General features: G+C 40.0%; 1 protein-coding gene and 1 pseudogene across 3 annotated transcripts in view; both read left to right on the forward strand.

Annotated features, from left to right (window-relative positions):
- The window catches only part of GRID2 (glutamate ionotropic receptor delta type subunit 2), a 1,382,159-nt gene that overhangs the window by 832,799 nt on the left and 527,523 nt on the right, over positions 1–21,837 (forward strand). For all 3 annotated transcript variants that reach the window (XM_067035515.1, XM_067035516.1, XM_059066448.2), the window contains exons 6-7: positions 2,142–2,315; positions 9,733–9,894. In XM_067035515.1, coding sequence (XP_066891616.1) covers positions 2,142–2,315; positions 9,733–9,894 — 336 coding nt within the window. The remainder of the gene's footprint in view (positions 1–2,141; positions 2,316–9,732; positions 9,895–21,837) is intronic.
- Positions 12,873–15,363, forward strand: LOC131758778 (DNA replication licensing factor MCM4 pseudogene; annotated as a pseudogene).

The raw sequence follows: 21,837 nt of genomic DNA on the forward strand, positions 1-21,837 counted from the left end.
TTTGGCTCATGATAGATGACTTTATCATTTCTTATAGAATTATTATTAAATGCTGGAATAATATATCTTTATAGTTTTAATTCCTATTACTTATGCATATTAATCTAAATAATTCCTGTAAGGAAAAATGGATTTCTTGTGTAATTACTTCAGAGAGTGTCTCTTTTGATGACATTTATAAATTCATACTATGAATAAAGGGTATTTTGAATGAAGAGCTTGGCATTTCCTTGGTTCCTTATTTATAAATGAGAATGACAGTATCTGAATCAGAATGTAGTTTTTAGCAGAAAATGAGATAACAGCTTAAGTACTTCGTATTTTGCCCAAAATATAGTAGGGTCTTAATAAATGTAAGTTTTTATTCTAATGTGCTGATTTGTAGTTTACCATGGGTGGAGCATGTAGAAATGGTGCTGTTTGACAAAATGTTGATAAATCTTAGTATCGCTAAAGAGAAAAAGACCATGTATATAACACAATGTAATCAATATTATGCAAAGAGTGGTAGAATTTTTCACTGCCTTTTTAAATGAAAATTCCCATCTGCACAATAAGAAATTTTTTAAAATGTAAAGACATTGAATAGCAATAATAATTAATTTTGAAAGTTTTCTAGTTAAATTTCAGGCTTAAAATGAAGTTGACAGACACCGTTTAATTTTATTTTGTGAGTAGATGACAGAGACTTGAAAAGTGACCTGCTTTTTGCCAGACAGAAATTTTGGGGGCCAGTAAAATGACACACATTAAAGAAAAAGATGGCATTTTAAACTGAGAAAAATAATTTTTTATGGTACATTAAGGATTAATCAACTGCAAATCCAGGATATTACACTGGATGTAGCTGATGGCAGGTGTTATTTTATTTTTAGAGAAATCTATATCTCAAAAAGATCATAAATAAAAGATGAATTTTAAAGCTAATATATGCTATAAGAAAGAATAATATGTGATTAGCGTAGTAAGAAAAAAAGAAAATTTACACTTGTAAATCATCTTTTTCTCTTTCATTGTTCTGTAATAATTCTTTGAAACAAAACTGAGAAATGCTTACTGTATTCCAAAAGGTGTCATGTGTCAAATTTTTTATTTCCGATGCCATAAGAATCTGTTGAAACCAATAATACGTTAATTACAAAGGCTTCATTGGTTTAAAAGGTTCCAAATGGACACCATGGAGCCCAAACTACCTAAGTAAAGACTACATTAAAACTAAAATTTATTCTGATCAGTCCTATTCTAATTCCAATTAGAATAATGTTCAATTAGAACAGATGTATGTTATGAAAATATTATGTTATTTTTATTACTTTTACATCCATGATTGAGTCAAATCTTAAAATTTAAGTCTGGAATTGGGAGGTGGCAGGGAGAAAGAAGTAGAAGATGCTTTTCTTTGAGTTTGGCAAATGCTTATATACAAACTAGCATTAATTTGGATAAACATCACTGGAATTCACAGTACATTAATCGACAGAATTTTTCATCTTTATGTTAAGAACACAATTACATACGAACTTATCCATTCAGCAGTTAGTGAGCTCTTTGTTTTATCTGTTCTTTACCAAGAGAAATGTATGCGTTCACACCAGTAGTTCTAAGAAATAATTGGGAAAAGTCTTAAAAAATAATTTCTCCTCATTGTCTCTACTTGTCTTATTTAAGAACCTCATTTTTCAGTGCTAAGAACAATATATATTATTCTTACATTATAACTATCTTCCTAGGTAGTCAAAGTACCTTGAAATCCATTAATGAATAATTAAGTGTAATAGCAAGTTATTTGAGACGTCTTCCCATGTTTAGACAGCACATATTTTTCTGAAGTGTTCAACATATTATAAACTTATTATTAATAAAATGTGTTTAAGTCAGTTGCTCCATTTGAAATTATTTTTAGGTATTAATTAATTATATACTTAAATGCATATAATTTAAAGCACAGACAGCAACTACAAATGAGTTGATTATTTTAATGAACATGTGTTGTTGCTTTCATCTGGATGTGGGCTAAGCATTATGCAAATGTATTACAGTAACAGAGTCTCTTAGCATTTCCAGATAACAACTCATTAATAGTTTTGTGTTTCTGTTACTGTATTAAAGCATTTCTAATTCTTCCATTTCTTATCTTATAGGAAATAAATGATGTGGACGTACAGGAACTTGTAAGAAGGTCAATTGGAAGGTTAACTATCATTCGTCAGACATTTCCAGTCCCCCAGAATATAAGTCAGCGATGTTTCCGTGGCAACCATCGAATATCTTCAACGTTGTGTGATCCAAAGGATCCATTTGCTCAGAATATGGAGGTATTTTCTAGGTCCCTGGATATTCCTTCAAGAATGTTTTGTTGGGCAGTTGTAGAGAGAGCTTTTCCAGTGACATTGCACTCAGACTTGTACACATCTCCATTTTCTGAACTATTCTCCTCTTCCAGCAATTTCATAAGTCTGATGGGGAGAGTGCTAAGAATCTTTGATCATTTTGACCTCATTACAGCAAAATATCTAGTTGTTTAATAAAAATAGAATAAGTAAAGGTTTTTTTTCTTTTCAGCAAGTAAATCGATAGCATTTCTCATAGTGCATTTGTGATTGATACTCCTTAATGCCAAACTCCAAATTATTAAGCTGATAAATTTGCTTGCCTTTTCTGACATAACAGGGATATAGAAGTTTATTCTTTTTTAAAGATTAATTTCCGATTGGAAGAACTTCACCAACAAAAAATTTAGAAATCCAAAAAATTCTGTAGTGTTATAAAGTTATATCCAACTCAGAGGGATATAGCTGAAACCTTTGCTATTCAGAATACAACAAAGAATTTGAAAGTAGATGAATACAATCTCTGAGCAGCAAAATAGAGAACCCCAAGTCCCTGAAGCTTACTCATAAGAATGCCCTTTTAATACTCACCTGGAGCCTAGTTCTTTCTCTTAAGGAAAATCCTATCAGATTTTTTTTGTTTTATTTCTCTTTGCACTGGAGTTCTCAATGTGTCAATCTGATGGAGTTTTAACAAAGGCAGGCACATCAACAAGAATAGGGCTCCATAAGAAGCTTTAGGGCTTCCCTGGTGGCACAGTGGTTGAGCGTCCGTCTGCCGATGCAGGGGACACGGGTTCATGCCCCAGTCCGGGAAGATCCCACATACCGCAGAGCGGCAGGGCCCGTGAGCCATGGCCGCTGAGCCTGCGCATCCGGAGCCTGTGCTCTGCAACAGGAGAGGCCACAACAGTGAGAGGCCCGCGTACCGCAAAAAAAAAAAAAAAAAAAGAAGCACTCTAGCTAGGCAAGAGACAGTAAAAGAGAAATCAAACAGATACACTAATTCAGATATCCTATCAGAGCAGGACTTTCCCTGTAAAACAACTATATCATAAAGCAGTTCCTAAGAGTACCACTGTAGTATATTTGTTAATTTTTAAACAATAATCCCTGAGATATCAACAAAGATTAAAGTCATGGTCAATTTCATAGGTAAAAAAAATATATATATTTTAGAAAACTATTCCTTCAAAATGTTTAATATCAAAAACATGTTAGTACTGAGAGATGTTTAGTTTGAAAAGGTTGGAAAAATAATCCTAGGAGAACTAGTTCATTCCCAATAATACTGGATAAATAAGTCGACTTGGCAAAACTACTTCTTTGTTTGAAAGTTAACTCCACAGCTTCCCTATTTTTAGTCAGCTTTGAATTTTTTTAGATAAATTACCATTTATCTAACCATTTCTTCATACTTATTACCATTGTAATGAGGCATGTGTATTTACCAGGCAGCTGGCTCTGGGATCATTGCCCATAGAACTTCCCTACTAAATTTTAAGCTCTTTTAGAATAGGTTCTCTCCAGGACCAGGCATCATAAAATCACATTAACTACTTGTCTATTTTTCTTTCCCCCATCATATCTACCATGGTGCTTTGCACCTTTGTAAATATTTGTGGATTTGAATGTAATTGATAAGAAGGCAGGGGTCAAAGTAAGCTACTCAAGCCTAAACAAAGTTTAAGTTTCATACTTCCAGTGACCCATCTTTTCATATTAATTGGTCATGAATATAATTCATGTGGAAATGATAGAATTTTAAATAGAGAAAAACATGAAAGAACTTTGATTTAGAAAATCATGAGATATTAAAGGCTGTTCCTGTCAAAAGAGGTAGTAGGAAATGTACCGATTGGGAAAGCAGAAAGTCACTATATAGTATTTTTTTTTTTTTTTTTTTTTTTTTTTTTTTGCGGTACGCGGGCCTCTCAGTGTTGTGGCCTCTCCCGTTACGGAGCACAGGCTCTGGACGCACAGGCTCAGCGGCCACGGCTCACGGGCGCAGCCGCTCCACGGCACGTGGGATCCTCCCGGACCGGGGCACGAACCCGTGTCCCCTGCATCGGCAGGCAGACTCTTAACCACTGCGCCACCAGGGAAGCCCCGATAGTCACTATATAGTATTTTAAAGCACATTCGCGTAAGAGCACAATCCTTCTGATTCAATTAATGAATTCCGTGAAATCAGGGAACAAATATTTTATTTATCTTTATATTCACAGACCTGTCTGATGAATTAAGGATGTACTGGAAGCACCACTCCTTCCACCCTATACCTTCATCATACTCCTCTCAAACCCACAGATAGAAGAGAACACGATGATTACTTTTTCTTTGTGCATGTATTACATTTAACGTCCCTAGTATATTTAATAGAATTTGACTAAATGTTTAATATATAAAAGGAAAACTGACAGAAACTTTTATATGTGAAGATTTATATAATGAAGTGTCTAAATGCAGTGCTCTTGAATTTAAAATGTCCCACTAAAAGCAGAGCATTTGATATAGAGGCTTGCCTTGGTGCATATTTTATCTCATTGAAGTTAAAGAAAACAACAAGAAAAGTACTTATTAAAAATTTGAAGCCCTCCCACCCAGGTTCCCTAGGAAAAGCAGCCCTCTCAACTTGGAGTCCATAAAAATAGTGCAGATAAAAATGATCACAGACAGACTTAATATCTTATCAGCAGCATACAGTTAAAAAACAAACTAAGAAAGAAGCTATGAAAATATGATTCAAGTCAGTTCTAAAAATAGAAACCTAGCTATAAAATCACAATAATCAGTACAACAGAGGAGAAGAGGGTACAGTGAGCCCGTGTAGAGATCTCCAGGCTGTTACATATTTCAGTGTATGTAGAAAGGGGAGTAAGATTTAGAAAGAACATAAAACGTGTTTCCTCAATCTTTAAATTAGTGCCAGAAAGACTAAAATCCAGGATTAGCTGAAGTTGCAAAATAAATGTTAAAGATACCTTTTAGCTAGAAACAGAGTTTTTAGCAATATATGAAGCAAGAAGGAAGTGTGGTTCACTTCTTTCTTGCTTCATATATTGCTAAAAACTGCTTGGTGAAACTAATGTTAGCTTGGCTGCCAATTGAGGAAAAATAGAAATATTCAAATCCTTTTGCTTCTGTTTTCTCCATCTAGGAAAAAAATGTCCTCAAATTGGAAAGATTAAAGTCATTAAAAGAAAAGTAAAACAGTGGTTTAGAAGGAGCAGGGGTTTGGAGATGGTTAGGGTATGCCTTGCTCCTCTAAAATGAGGCCTGAGAAATAATTGCTCAGAGAAGTAAATAAACCAGTAGATATGATCACAATATTGCAATTTAGAAATACTAGAGAAGTACTTGAGAAGAGAACCCAAGTACAAGACATTGGTAATTGTCCCAATTTTCAAAAGGAAGGAAAAAAGATCTGACAGCCAGAGTTTAACACACTAAAATTAATATTTGGATAAATTGTAGAATATATTATTAAATATATGGTTTGGGGTACTTCAAATAAGGTAATAGGACTTCCTTAAGAGCAAGCACTGCCAGACTAAGTCCTACTTAATATTTTTTTTAGATTGGGAGAATGTCATAAATCTATTTATTGTATATTGATTTTAATGCAGTGTTTGACAAATTTCCTTATGAAATCCTTATGGGAAGACGTTAAAAAGTCTAAATAAGTTGATGTCATTCAAACATTTTTCACCAAAGCCTCCTAAGAACAGAAGATGGTAAACACTGTGGCTTCAGATTTTTTTAAAAATTCAAACTGTATTAAAGTTTCATTATTATCTTTAAAAGTTATAAAACATATGAGTTTCTTTGAAATTAAAAGTAATATTTCAAATAATTTATCAGTTAAATTACTTTGTTTTCTCTCCAAATTGATAAGCAAAATTGATAAGCGTAGAATATGCCCCAGATGTATTCTGTAGCTTTGAGTATCTTTAATACCTACAACTTTTCACCAGAGCTTCTCTTACCCTCAATTTGAGAAGTATGGAACTAGAGGAATATTCAAACCATGCTGATAAATATTCTACTCTTGAAGTTCAAGGAATTCTCTGTGGTCACCCAAAGAGTCTGTCCTTGGACCTAATATTTTCAAAATGTTTATAACTACACAAATGAAAATGAATAAAGTATACCTGTCAGATTTGTAAATGACATAAAGCTAGGAGAGAAAGCTTACATTGTGTTACATCATCAAGATTCAAGTTGTTACTATTCACTGAGTAATATGCCTAAAAATTGAAATATGACAGAGATAAAGTATAGGTTCAAAGTCGATTACAGACAGTCTCGATGGATGAGAACTGGTTTGACAGTTTAAGGCTGGTAAGACGAAGGCAAACTTGATTTGAGCGTAGCAGAAGTCATATTTGCTCCAAGCCACTCTCATGTAATCTTGGTCTCTATGTCAGAAGCATTTTGCTAAGATCAAGAGAGATAGCGTCTTATACTACGTTCTCCTAGTCAGCTCACATCTGCAACGTGTTAGTTCTGGGTACTAAACGTTTGACAGAAACACTGAAAAATAAGAGAAGGACAGAGGAAGAAGGGGGAGATGATGAGCAGCCTGGAAATAATACCAGATGAGAAACAACTGAAGGAAAGAGGGTGTTTCAGGGCAAGACAGGGGAGGTGTCAGATGTTGAAAGGTTGGCACTCATGGTGAGTGAAGTCAGAAAACAAGTGTAGTAACAGTAGGTAGAGAAGAATGATTGGTCGACTGGTGGGATACTGGAGTGTAAGATGTTAGAGGAGTTGTTCATTTGGGTCTAGTAAATAGTCATTTGTGTTGGTCATGGCCAGAGTAGAAGCGAAGGTCGTCTGTGTAGAAATTGAAGTGACCTTTTTTAAAGATAAGGAGGCAGTTTGGGATCACTGTGAGGGAGGAGTCATGAATAAAGAGTGACCAAGAGGTCAGTAGATACTGGCAGAAAGGGGCTGTAACGCGTGGCATGGAAACGAACAGGAACCTCAAAAGAGAATAGGTACTTGCCTGAGAAAGAAGTAAAAGAAAGGGTAATAGAAAGCTCCGAGAATGTCATCACTCCCTTTTGATCCTGCAGTTTAGGTAGTGGGGAAATGAGGAGAGGTAGTCATTTGTTGAAAACGCCTGTCACATACTGAGTACCAGGCACTCAGCTTTAAGTCCATCCTGGATGCTAAAGTGTGTGCTTTATGGTGTGCAAAGGAGACTGTGCCACAAGAAGTGTCAGGTTTGGACGGAAGCCAGGTTGGCAGGTCTCTCTTATCTTGACTTCTGTTAAACCTACCTGGTGTTAAACTTGGCTTTCCTTTCTTTGACTTCTTCTCCTTGACAACAGTGTATCAAAAACCAAATATATGCTAGGCTCTAGGCTAAGTCAAGAGGAAATAAAAAATAAGGGAAACAAAAGTACAAAGGGGAAACGATATGTACAATATGAGCCCTTGTCCAGAAAGAACCCATATTCTAGTGTGAAAAGCAGAGTTTAAAAAATCTTAGCATCATGCTATGCTTCAAGAGAGGTATGCACCAAGTGGGAGAGACAATGAGAGACAATGAGAACTGCCCACCTAGACTGGGAGCGGGGAGAATCCTGAGAAGTTGTCAGGATAGGATTCACCCAGCTGTGACCCATGAATTGAATAGGAGAGGAAGTTAACTAGATGGAGAAAGATAAAGAGACATCAAAGGATGCTCCCACAACTATCTCATCTACACAGTTAAAGAAATCAGTCAGAGGGTGAAACAAAATAAAGCTAGGTTGCTAAGAGCAAGCGAGTTTGAGGCAGTGGTGCAGGAGAGGTCAGAGAAGGCCAAATTATTGCATATTACTGAGAAATCATCAAAAGATTTGCTCTGGATTTTGGGGTACAGCTCACTCATCCATCATGTTTCGCCTAGGTTTACCTTTTGGGTCTTCACAGTCTAATTCAGATGAAGTTTGATTCATCAGGTACTTTTGACGTCAAGTCTCACTCTTCATTCATTGCCAACCGCACCATCCCTCCTAGTCCCTCTAGTAATTATCTGGTGGCTGGGCAGGGGGGTAGGGGGTGGTGAGAATGAAAATAGCCTATCCTAGTATTTCCTTATAAAGAACAAACTGAAATTTCACTTAGTGCATAAGAGTGTTCAAATTCTGTTTAAAGAAAGGTCTACAGGCACGAATGGTTAAAGATTTACCTAGTTTTGAAAGAAAACTCAAAAGTCCGTGTTAGGAACTGCTTATTAACAGTTGTTCATAGTATCAAACTTTCATCATCCTAATAATTGAAGCTGAGTACCATGCTGTGATGTGGACAGAAAATTTCATAAGATTCCTTCATGATTAATTATAAGCAAAGGGTAATCAAAGTACTGTCCCCTTTATTTGCAGGAAAAAAAATGTGATAACAAGACTCTTAAAAATCTGAGAAAATTAAAATGCTTAAAATGGATTTAATTTTTATAGCTGAGTTCTTATTTTTTAATTTTATATGAGTTTTCCTTCAAAGAGAAAATAATATAACACTGTTACATTATTTAACCTCTGTTATTGACCTTGGATATCTCTTGGTATCTGTATTTTAAAAAAATTGTTTCTAATTTATTTGAAAAATAAACACCATTGGTAATTAACAGTGAGGATAGTGGTTCTGGCAAGACTTAAGTGTAAGAGTGCAATACAGCTTATCAAACATGCGTATAATTCATTTTAAATCTATATAGAGGGCAGATAACATGATTACATTAGAAGAAGAAAGAGTTAATATAAACACACATTCACAGTGAATAGTTTATGATATTTGTCATGTTAATTAATTGCAGTGCACATGTATGTAATTTTGTATAGACCCTTGATCATTGTAATGTTTGTGAATGGTGCTGTTTCCTCTCACTTTTTTCATTACTTTATCTCCAGAAGCACAAATGTACAGGCAGGTGTCTGCTTCCTTTTTTTTCTTTGCACCTATGACACTCATCTTCTATGTAAGATCAAGTTGATATTTCTCCATCTGAATAACCAGAATGCAAAAACTTGACATATTCAGAAAACGTATTGTTCAGTTTGCCCTTCCAGTCTTAAGCCCTTAGATCCTTACCTCCTCAGAAAGAAATAAGGACTAGTGATTTTCTAAGGTCTGACACTAACAGCCTTGGCTCTTTCGAAACTTCTCTTTTTTATCTTCTGTTTCACAACTAAATAAGCTGAAAAGGCAATTGGGGCATACAATCAGACAAGACTTCATTCTCAATAACAAAATTGCCCAGGAAATGAAAAAAGAAACCTTCTGCGTAATAAATAACCCAGTAAATCAACTAACTGTGGCGTGAACGGAAGCAACGGAGCTGACGATTTTCTCCTTGTTCTTGATGGTTCGCATCAATGATTCTAATGATTACTGTCTAATGTCTTTTCAGATTTCAAACCTTTACATATATGACACGGTGCTTCTGCTTGCTAATGCTTTTCATAAGAAGCTGGAGGACCGGAAGTGGCACAGTATGGCTAGTTTGTCATGTATCAGAAAGAACTCCAAGCCCTGGCAGGGAGGGCGTTCCATGCTGGAGACCATCAAGAAGGTAATTTCTGACTAACATTTCTTTTGTTTCTTTTTTATTTTTTTATTCATCCACTAGTTTTTTGTGTTGTTGTTGTTGTTAACTTTTTTTTAATGACGTATAGTTGATTTACAGTATTGTGCCAGTCTCTGCTGCACAGCAAGGTGACTCTTGTACACATATAGACATTCTTTTTAAATATTCTTTTCCGTTATGGTTTATCACGGGATATTGACTATAGTTCCCTGTGCTAAACAATAGTATCGTATTGTTTATCCATCCTATATATAATAGTTTACATCTGCTAATCCCAAACTCCCGATCCCTCCCTCCCCCACCCCCCTCCCCCTTGGCAGCCACAAGTCTGACTAGCATTTCACTCTTCCGAATTTTTATACAAGGAAGGACAATAAGTCATTGTTTGATGAGATATCTTTTAGTAGGATTTTTTTTCACTAATGTTGCTGCCTATTCAAAGCACAAAACACCGTAATGGGTAAATGAAATAGTTAAAAAATCAAAGTCAGAAAAATCATATATGTCTGTGAAACAGGGAGCCCTTATTTATTTATAAGGAAATTTTACGCAGGTAAAAAATCAGTTGTTGAAATATTTTAATGCACTTTCATTATATCCTTAGGGTCAGAGATGCTCAGATTATTTGGGTACCTGTCACAAAATACAAAAAGTTATTATTATTATTTTTTTCTTTAAACTACACCATCTACTGAAAAAAATAAACACTAGACCTAGGTGTTTTTCAGTTAGATGATGCATGCTGAGACATTGGATGTGATGATCTTTAATTTACCTTACAACAAAAATATTCATAAACAGTTAATATTTTACAGCATTTGAGAACTATTTGGGGTACTCGATGGCATTCTTCTTCTTCACTTTCCATGTGGTATTTAGCCTGGCTGTGACCTGCTTTGGCTCAGCTACCTGCTTCATTCCCGTAATGTTGTGTAGCTCCTCTCAAAGGTATAAGCATCCCGCAGTTTATTAGCCTCTTTTGTCATGTCATCCTTGCTGGCATTTTCCATTAGTCTTGCACAGCTTCTTGGATTTAAAATGAAATGATTAATAAAATAAACAAATTTCTCCTGTACCCTTTACACAAAGGAGACAGCCATTTGGAAGTTTATATTTTTCATTTTATGCACCCTTTTTCTTTCTGCATGTGTTTGCCTTTTATCCTGAAATAGTTAGAGAAATAGCTAGTCAACTGAAATATGAAGTATTTAGAAATGCCAGAGAAAAATCTAAAAATTAACATTAAAAGGGAGCTAGATGTACAAAACCCAGGAAGTAGAGGGAAAAATGTTTCAGATAGAGAAAAGCCTGGATCTTCCTCTTGGTACTGTATCCTCTTTGCAGAAGAATCACTTTGATGAGAATTTAGGCTCTTATCAACAGAATGCTTGAGAATTAAATGTATTGAATATATTGTCAGAGGAGGATTTTTCAACTGAAAAATGAGGAAGTCAAATCTAAGCTCAAGGTGTTGCCAAAACCCCCCAGCTCTATCTATGTAGAGAGTTGGCAGGTATGAATCCAAGGGAGATTGTTGAACATGGTTCTGACCCTGCCAATTTATTAATTCATGGTTTGTCTAGGATGCAGGAACCTGAGTCTGTCTATTCATTCTTCGGAAGCTGTCTCACAAAGACAGAATCATTGTTTGGGAGGTTGCTTACGAGATACTTATTTAGTGAAAGTATCAGTAGGAGGGAAAGAGAGACACTATAATATATGTAGGTATTTCTTATGGAGCAATTCAATATGTAAAATGTTGTTGTTAGAAAATTTGTAATCAAAACCATGATTTCATATGATAATTATGAAATTTTGTTTTGGGGGAATATTTGCATACTTTTCTCCTGTAAACTTTCAACCCGGTGGCACTTTTTAAAGGAATATATCCATTCTGTGTATCTAGAGACAATGTTTGAATGGTATGTTTGACTGCAAACGTTCTATTTCATTATTTTTTTCTCACATTTCAAATTGCCCTTAAAAACGGAGTTAAGTTTTTCCAATCCTGTTACTTTGCCTCATCTGAGTGTCTTGGTTATCCCATTTGGATGTCCAGGCCGATGACACTTCACAAAACAAGAGAATTTGAGAAAAAGTTGACTACTCACACAGGGACTCCTGGGGAAAGCAGAGCGGGCCCGTGCAGGCCCAGGCTGGCTTGAGCAAAGCACTGTGAATGGGCTGGGCATTTGCAGGGGTTAAGGGGTGGGGCTAAGAAAAGTTCCCATTTATGTGGGCTGGAGATATTTGAGGCTTAAATTTCCCAGGGCTGTTAAAGAAGGAGGTGCAGGATGGGCTTTCTTAATCAGCCTGTCCATATGTGGAGCCCAATAAGGAAGGAAAAGCAAAGCTTAAAAAGAAGGCAGCAGCCAGACGTCACAAATGAGGTCAGGCTCTTTATGACAATGTGAATATTCTGGTGATAAAATGCTTAATTACATTCAAGTAACCACTGCATGCCTGTATTCTGAGCATGTTCTATACACTTTACAAAGCCTATGTATACGAATGCAAGGAGTGCAAAGAACTGATGTCCACGAACAGACATGGTATCTGTCTATATAGTTATCTCTTTATAACCCTCAGAAAAGGTTTAGAATATTCCTCATACATGTTTTCATTGTATTTACTCCTGAAATTGTGTAGGGTTTTGAGTATGCGTATCTGTGCATGTATGCGTGTGCTTGTGCACACTGTCATGAATAGGATGTGTTTCCACTGTATTTTTAAACTAGTCATTGTAGGTACATGAGGAAGTGATTGGTGTTTGATATATTTCGTGACTGACCTGATTAACTTTTGGTACTAAACTCCAGATTCTTACTTCTTTCTTTGTAGTTTATTCCCTTGTGTTTTTCAAGCAAATATTGATATCATCTTCAAAAAATTGTCATCACTTAATTGTCATACCCTATATCTTTTTAAACCTTTAAAAAATGTTTCTTGGGGCATCTGGGAGCATGGAGCCCTGTGGGCTTTGGGGGCGGCCATCTTGCCCTGTTGCAAGTGAGAAAGCCAGGGCGTCTCCATGTCAGAGACGATGAGGCCAGGATCCTACCTCTACGGGAAAGCTGCAGATGATGCTGACCAGGCCTGGAGCTGACCTGCAGAGCCCTGCTGCACAGGACACGTTATTATCCAGCTCTCCTGCGATGCATTCTTCAGTGATTCCTCCTGATTTTCTTGTCAGTTCACCACTGACGTGTGGCACTCTGAGCTCTTGGATAGAGAGAACTCCAGGCAGTGGTGTTGGGGGCACACCCATGAGGCAGAGGCCTGACCTGGGTTCTGCACAAAAGGGTCTGCAAGTAGATTTCCAGTATGGGCCAGCAACAGAAGACATAGTGGCCGGTGAGCAGTTTCTAGGCCACAAACTTCTGATTTGAGGAAGAGATGTAAATATGGAAACCTGCAAAACAAATGTGCAGAGATTTTATTGACTTTCTGGCTGAAGAAGAAGAAAATATTGCCGTAGATATTGCTGAACCTCCGTACGTGCGGTTACTTGGAAAAACTAATATTATTGGGAAGCCATTTTTAAATGTAAACTGTGAACACCTAAAATCATTTGACAAAAATCTGAAGCGACAGCTCATCTGCTTCCCGCTGGAAGTTATCCTGACTTTTAATATGACTCTCGGTGAGATCTTTGACAGCTGCCTGACTCAATCTTAGAACATCAGATACAGGTAGGACCATTCAGTGCGTTGGAGATGAAGAATATGAGAAAGCCGAATCCAGAGGACACCAGTCAGCTCATCACCATCAACGTGACGATGATCAGGACGTCCCAGCGGATTCCAGAGGTGCGCGGGGCCTTCTCCCAGTGCCAGGTGTGCACCTGTACTGTCCAAGAGGAGGCGGAGCTTCTTGTCGGAGCACTGAGCCTGGGTGTGGGCGTGCCGCCACGCCACCCACAGCATGATGCTGACCCAGGACTGCCCATCGCGTCTCGTTCTCTGACAAACAGGTGATCAAACTCCAAGAGGCTCCTGAAAATATGCCTGCAGGGCAGCTGCCTCATCCTTTTGCTCACAGTGACATTGTTGACAAGATTCATCTTGGGGACAGAGAGAATATCACAGGCATTTATCCAGCTGTTCCTGTTGAATCAGCCCAAGGGTGAGTAATGTGAAGTCTATCTACAAAACCCTCCTCGACGTCATTCATTATCAGAAAAGGGATGCAAAACGTCTGCACAGAGGAGATGAAGAAGGAAAACAGAAACTTTTTTTCAGAGAAGCCTGTGGAATTACTTAAGAAGCTTTCCAGAAAACCAGACATCTATGAGAGACTTGCTTTGGCCTCAGGTCCAAGCACTTAAGAACAGGAAGATTTCGAAAAGGGACACTTGCCTCAGCTTTTCTGGGGAAGAGGGAAGGGTTTTAGCCAAACAGGAAGAGGCAGACTTCATGCTGAGACCAGCACCCTGCTGTGCAGTGGCCCTGGGGCCAGCAAGTCCCAGCTCCTGCAGTGTGTCTACAACCTGGCACCCTGGGGCCGACATGCACCTGGGAAGGGCTTCAGTGCGGTCAGCCTAACAGTGTATGTGAAAGGCCCCAAAAGAAGGCAGCTGGTCCTGCAGACCGGTACCCTTATCGTTAGTGACTGGCATCTGCTGTATCGATACTTGAAAAGGTGAATCAAAGTACAAGATCAGTGTTGCTTGAAGCCAGGGAACAGCTAACTCTCCTTACTCCAGTGGCTGGGGTTATTGGCAAGCTCAATGCACGCGCATGTATCCTGACAGCAACAAATCCTATTGAGTCTTAGCGTAACGCTAAAAAATACCACCTTTGAAAATACCCAGCGATTTCACACCTTTTTACCCAGGTTCGGTTCCATCTTCCTCATGCTTGAGCTCAGGATGAAACCTGTGGCAGGCGTCTGCCTCACCACCTCGTGGCTGTGTACCGCTCGAGCAGGCAGCATGTGAAAGAGGAGTTCACGGATACGGCAGTGCTGAAGGACCATGCTGTCACAGCACTGGATGCCTAGTTTGAGTCAGGAAGCCAGCCCGGCTGTCACCAAAGCTCAGGTAGAGAAGTGGTTTCTGCATACCCTCCAAAGCTGGAATCATTACAATGGCTTAGCAGAAGCCCATGCTAAAGTATGATATTCAAATAAAGTTGAAGCAAAGATACAGACCTCCATAGAGAGGCTGTAAGCAGTCTGCCACTAACCCCCAGACTGGCATTGTAGACATATCTATCCCTACTACAGGAATGAGTGCCATCTCTCCTAAATGGAAAGAAGAGTTAGCTGAAGCACTGAAAAAAACTTATTTTATCTAAGAGTAAGACACTGGCCCTAAAGTACCCACAACTTTTTGAAGATGTTTGGGAACAATCTGACATAGCCATTACCACAGATATATTTGACGAAGCCCCATGTGCCTTGGCTGAAGATGACTTTCTGACAGTGATTGGAAAAACTGCTCACTTGCTCTGAAGCTGAGTGTTCAGTTCCTCTGCACTTGGGCACTGACTTTGCTTCCATATATGTGTACGGCATATGGGCCAATAGAAAGAAATTCTTTTTTTTTTTTTTAACATCTTTATTGGAGTATAATTGCTTTACAATGTTGTGTTAGTTTCTGCTGTGAAACAAAGTGAATCAGCTGTATGTATACATACATCCCCATATTCCCTCCCTCTAGTGTCTCCCTCCCTCCCACACTCCCTATCCCACCCCTCTGGGTGGTCACAAAGCACCAGCTGATCTCCCTGTGCTATGTGGCTGCTTCCTACTTGCTATCTATTTTACATTTGGTAGTGTATATATGTAAGTGCTACTCTCTCACTTCGTCCCAGCTTACCCTTCCCCCTCCCGGTATCCTCAAGTCCATTCTGTACATCTGCGTCTTTATTCCTGTCTTGCCCCTAGATTCTTCAGAAGCTTTTCTTTTTCTTTAGATTCCATATATATGTGTTAGCATACAGTATTTGTTTTTCTCTTTCTGACTTACTTCACTCTGTATGACAGACTCTAGGTCCATCCACCTCACTACAAATAACTCAGTTTTGTTTCTTTTTATGGCTGAGTAATATTCCATTGTATATATGTGCCACATCTTCTTTATCCATTCGTCTGTCGATGGACACTTAGGTGGCTTCCATGACCTGGCTATTGTAAACAGTGTTGCAGTGAACATCGTGGTACGTGACTCTTTTTGAATTCTGGTTTTCTCAGGGTATATGCCCAGTAGTGGGATTGCTGGGCTGTATGGTAATTCTATTTTTAGCTCTTTAAGGAACCTCCATACTGTTCTCCATGGTGCCTGTATCAATTTACATTCTCACCAACAGTGCAAGAGTGTTCCCTTTTCTCCACACCCTCTCCAGCATTTATTGTTGGTAGATTTTTTTGATGATGGCCATTCTGACTGGTGTGAGGTGATACCTCATTGTAGTTTTGATTTGCATTTCTCTAATGATTAGTGATGTTGAGCATCCTTTCATGTGTTTTTTGGCAATCTGTATATCTTCTTTGGAGAAATGTCTGTTTAGGTCTATTTAGGTCACAGGCTCCCGGGAGGGGAGGTGTGGAGAGTGACCTGTGCTCGCACACAGGCTTCTTGGTGCTGCAGCAGCAGCCTGAGCGTCTCATGCCCGTCTCTGGGGTCCGCGCTGATGACCGCGGCTCGCGCCCGTCTCTGGAGCTCCTTTAGGAGGTGCTATGAATCCTCTCTCCTCGCGCACCAGGAAACAATGGTCTCTTGCCTCTTCGGCAGCTCCAAACTTCTCCAGGACTCCCTCCCGGCCAGGCGTGGCGCACTAGCCCCCTTCAGGCTGTGTTCACGCCGCCAACCGCAGTCCTCTCCCTGGGATCCGACCTCCGAAGCCCGAGCCTCAGCTCCCAGCCCCGCCCGCCCCGGCAAGTGAGCAGACAAGCCTCTCGGGCTGGCAAGCGCCGGTCGGCACCGATCCTCTGTGCGGGAATCTCTCCGCTTTGCCCTCCGCACCCCTGTGGCTGCGCTCTCCTCCGCGGCTCCAAAGCTTCCCCCTCCGCCACCCGCAGTCTCCGCCCGCGAAGGGGCTCCTAGTGTGTGGGAACCTTTCCTCCTTCACGGCTCCCTCCCACTGGTGCTGGTCCCATCCCTGTTCTTTTGTCTCTGTTTATTCTTTTTTCTTCTGCTCTACCCGGGTACGTGGGGAGTTTCTTGCCCTTTGGGAGGTCTGAGGTCTTCTGCCAGCGTTCAGTAGGTGTTCTGTAGGAGCTGTTCCACATGTAGATGCATTACTGATGTATTTGTGGGGAGGAAGGTGATCTCCATGTCTTACTCCTCTGCCACCTTGAAGGTCTCCCTCCAGCACTTTAAATATATCATGCCACTCCCCTCTGGCCTGCAACATTTCTGTAGAAAAATCAGCTGATAGCCTTATGGGGGTTCCATTGTATATGACTCTTTGTTTTTCTCTTTCTGTCTTTAAAATTCTCTGTTTAAGTTTTGCCATTTTAATGACGATATGTCTTGGTATGCGTCTGTTTGGATACATCTTATTCAGTACCCTCTGTTCTTCCGGTACCTGGATATCTGTTTCTTTCTTCAGGTTTGGGAAGTTTCCAGCCATAGTTTCATCAAATACATTTTCAACCCCCTTCTCTTTCTCTTCTCCTTCTGGGACCCCTATAATGCAGATGTTGGTACACTCAGTGTTATCTCAGAGATCTCTTAAACTATTCTAATTTTTAAATTTGTTTTTCTTTTCACTGTTCTGATCAAGTGATTTCCATTATCTGTCTTCCAGATTACTTTTGCTTTCTTCTGTATTACTTAGTCTTGTATTCATTCCTTTTAGTGTGTTTTTCATTTCAGTTATTTTATTCTTCAGTTCGGATTGGTTCTTTTTTATATTTTCTACTTCCTTGTTAATATTCTGTGGTCTTCTACTCTTTTCCCTAATTCAGTTAGCATTCTTGTCATTAATGCTTTAAATACTTTATCTGGTAAATTGTTTATTTCTGTTTTTTTTATGTATTTTTGAGGGGTTTTCTCTTGCTCTTTCAATTGAGACCAATTCCTCTGTCTTCTCATTTGCTTAACTTTCTCTGTCTCTATGAATTTAGGGGAAACAGTTACCTATTGCGGTCTTTTAAGGAGTGTCCTTACATGGGAGCATCCATGTATAGTCTGTGTGTGCCCAGTGCCTTTGGTGGGAGAGCTGGATTTGACATGAATGCAAGTCACATTTTTCCTCATGGTGTGCTGGTAGCTGTCAGCTGCCAGTGACCACTGCCTGCTGATTGGGGATGGGGTCAGATCCAAAGTTGCTGGAACAGAAGCCCTGAAGTTTGGGTACAAGGTGGCTCCATTCCCTTCAAGTATGTGCTCTCCCCTCTGTCAGCTCCGGCACCCCTGCCCCAGAGGAGAGCGGTGCTGGAGCAGTAGGGGCCCATGTGGGCTCTCAGCTCATGATGGGGCATGGGCTGCAGAAGGTTGACTGTAGACAGAGGTCCAGGCTGTCTCTGATGTGCTGCCTGTGTAGTGCCAGCAGTGGCTGCCCCCTCCCTGCCCAGATGCTGCCCCAGGTCTGAGTCACCTCTGTGTTCCAAGGTCTACCACTTTCCTCAGTCTTGGCAGCCCTATATCCAGTGCAGAGCTGTGACATGAAATAAGCAAGGCTGGAACAATCGAGAGGCTCAGGCTGGGGCAGATGCTAGGTTGGTCGCAGAAAACCCGGCAGCCAGTAGCGCAGTCTCCCTCTGCCCTCTGCACGCTGCCTCAGGAGCAAGCCAGAGGATGCACACTCTTCACGAGCTGAGGTCAGGCTTCCCACAGCCGCCCTGTTAGTCTCAGTAGCCCTCCAGTCAGCCAAGGGGGCTTGTCTGCCCTTTGTCAGACTTCAGGCCTGTGTAGCCCAATATGTGACTTGAACTGCCCATGCCCCGGGGAGGATGTCTGCCCATGTAACCTCCCTTTTCCTCTGAGTCCCCTCCCACGGTCACAGGTCCTAACCTGATAATTTCTCTGCTCTTCCTACCCAATTATATGTGAAGTCTTTCTTATAGTCTTGGTTGTATCGGCGTCTTTTTTCCAGTTAGCTTTCAGTGAGAATAGTCCCACATGTAAATGTATTTTTGATGTGTTCGTGGGGGGAGGTGACTTCTATATCTTCTTATTCCTTTGTCTTGATTGATCTCCCCTTGTTGATTTTTTTAAAAAAATTGTATACTCAGAGTAATGTAAATATATTACTTTGCTTTTCGTGTTAAGCACTATGTCCCATTTAGAATTATAAATCTGAAGGACAGAGAGAACATTTAGGAAAACATAATGTGACTTACTAGAAACAGTATTGACTTGGAATATAAGATAACCTTTTGACAAAAATGTGTGCAGATAAACTTTTTGCCACAAGAGCTTTGAAAATCTAGTCAACGCCCTTGAAATAGTCTTCTTGTGGACCCTTCAATGTATCCTCAAATTCAGGGCATTTGAATCATAAAGTGGGTAAAATGGTGTCAATTTTAATTTAATTTAGTTCAACATACATTTTTTGAGCAATCACTGTGATATGCATGTGTTATATTGGACACGCAGCTTACATCGTCTAGAGGAAAATTTATGAGGCACAAGAAGGAGGCTTCAGGTTCCTCAAATAACTAGTTGTCTGGGCCTCAGTTTCTTATTCTCTGAGATGTAGACAGCATGACCAAAATGTTAGTAGTTTCTTATTTCCTGCTCAGTTTGCTTCAAGTTTCTATTATGAATGAATATTTGGGTATATATGTGTATTTGTAAATATGTATGTATGTATCTGTATGCACATATACACATATATAAATGTTATATGGCAACTCAAGTTTTCCTAAACATTTTACACAAATTAAGTTTTATGTTTTTATTCCTTTTTATTTTTTGGCATAGTGTATTCTAGTATTTATCTACAAATTGTATTTCTTTTCTGGGTATAGAATGTAGTATCTTCTTTCTCTCAGGGATTTTTCTCACTGAAATTAACTTATGAAACATGAGGGCATCAGGGCACACTGCTGAGTCTGGCATCTCCCAGTGTGATCACAGTCTTGCTGGGCTTATGTTTATTTAACAGGGTATTCTTAGTTACCAAGCATGTTTGCAGGTTGCAAGGAACCTAGGAATATGTATATGGAAATTAGACAAGTGTCATTAATATTTGATGTTCCATATGATCTTCCAAAAGTATCTCTCAGTTACTTTGAAGTTTCAAATATAGGGATAAGTCCTTCCGCCTCATAAAGAGAGTGAAACAAATACTTAGGAAATTTTCTTTCTTCTTTTTTTTTCCAACTTATCCTATCCATAAAGGAACATCAAACCTTCTGCCTTTTCAGGAACTGATTATCCAGTGGTAAATTATTCCTGACCTTTGATCTACTCTTTTTATTTTTATTCTCTTCTTCTTTTCATATTTGATACCCACTGGTATTTCTTTACAGAGTGTATAGGATGAAATCCAAACCAATTTTACATGGTATTTTTCAAAAGGTTTACTCTGGAGGCAATTATTACTGTCAATTTAATGGACATTTAAAAACTATATGTGTTATTCATACTATCAATGTCCCATTAGCTTATTTTGTTTAGAATCAGCTGTATCAAGAGATTTTTTAAAAAACTGCAGCTATGCATGCACAAAGATAATGACTGCTCATCACCACCTGGCCAGCATACATTTTTACCAAGGCTCTGATTTCAATATTGAGATGAGGATAAATGAAAGAAAAAAAAAAGCTCAAACACATGGAAATATTTTTAGGCAAGCGAATATCAGAGAGGTTAAGTCTGAGTCAGATAAGAAGGGGCTTTAGTTAAAGGGTTTATTTGCTTGAAATACTGACCTCTCAAGCACCGTTTATATCCACGTGAGAGAAGGTTTTACTAATTACACAGGCTAACAGCTCATTAAGAATACAATATGGGGGAGACCTTCAAGATGGTGGAAGAGTATGATGCGGAGATCACCTTCCTCCCCACAAATACATCAGTAACACATCTACATGTGGAACAGCTCCTACAGAACACCTACTGAATGCTGGCAGAAGACCTCAGACCTCCCAAAAGGCAAGAAACTCCCCACGTACTTGGGTAGGGTAAAGGAAAAAGGAAAAAAACAGAGACAAAAGAATAGGGATGGGACCTGCGCCAGTGGGAGGGAGCTGTGAAGGAGGAAAGGTTTCCACACACTAGGAGCCCCTTCGCGGGCGGAGACTGCGGGCGGCGGACAGGGGGAGCTTCGGAGCCACGGAGGAGAGCGCAGCAACAGGGTGCAGAGGGCAAAGCAGAGAGATTCCCACACAGAGGATTGGTGCTGACCAGCACTCACCAGCCCAAGAGGCTTGTCTGCTCACCCGCTGGGGCGGGCGGGGCTGGGAGCTGAGGCTCAGGTTTCCATTGGATCCCAGGGAGAGGACTGAGGTTGGCAGCATGAACACAGCCTGAAGGGGTTAGTGCGCCACGGCTGGCCGGGAGGGAGTCCAGGAAAGAGTCTGGAGCTGCTGAAGAGACAAGAGATTTTCTTGCCTCTTTGTTTCCTGGTGCACGAGGAGAGGGGATTCAGAGCACCGCTTAAAGGAGCTCCAGAGACGGGCGCGAGCCACGGCTATCAGCGCGGACCCCAGAGATGGGCATGAGACGCTAAGGCTGCTGCTGCAGCCACCAAGAAGCCTGTGTGCGAGCACAGGTCACTCTACACACCTCCCCTCCCGGGAGCCTCTGCAGCCCTCCACTGCCAGGGTCCCGGGATCCAGGGACAACTTCCCCAGGAGAACGCACGGGGCGCCTCAGGCTGGTGCAACGTCACACAGGCCTCTGCCTCCGCAGGCTCGCCCCGCCTTCGTACCCCTCTCTCCCCCCGGCCTGAGGGAGACAGAGCCCCCGAATCACCTGCTCCTTTAACCCTGTCCTGTCTGAGCGAATAGCAGATGCCCTCAGGTGACCTA

The sequence above is a fragment of the Kogia breviceps genome, chromosome 6 (genome assembly GCF_026419965.1).
Source record: "Kogia breviceps isolate mKogBre1 chromosome 6, mKogBre1 haplotype 1, whole genome shotgun sequence".
In the NCBI taxonomy this organism is placed as follows: Eukaryota; Metazoa; Chordata; class Mammalia; order Artiodactyla; family Physeteridae; genus Kogia; species Kogia breviceps.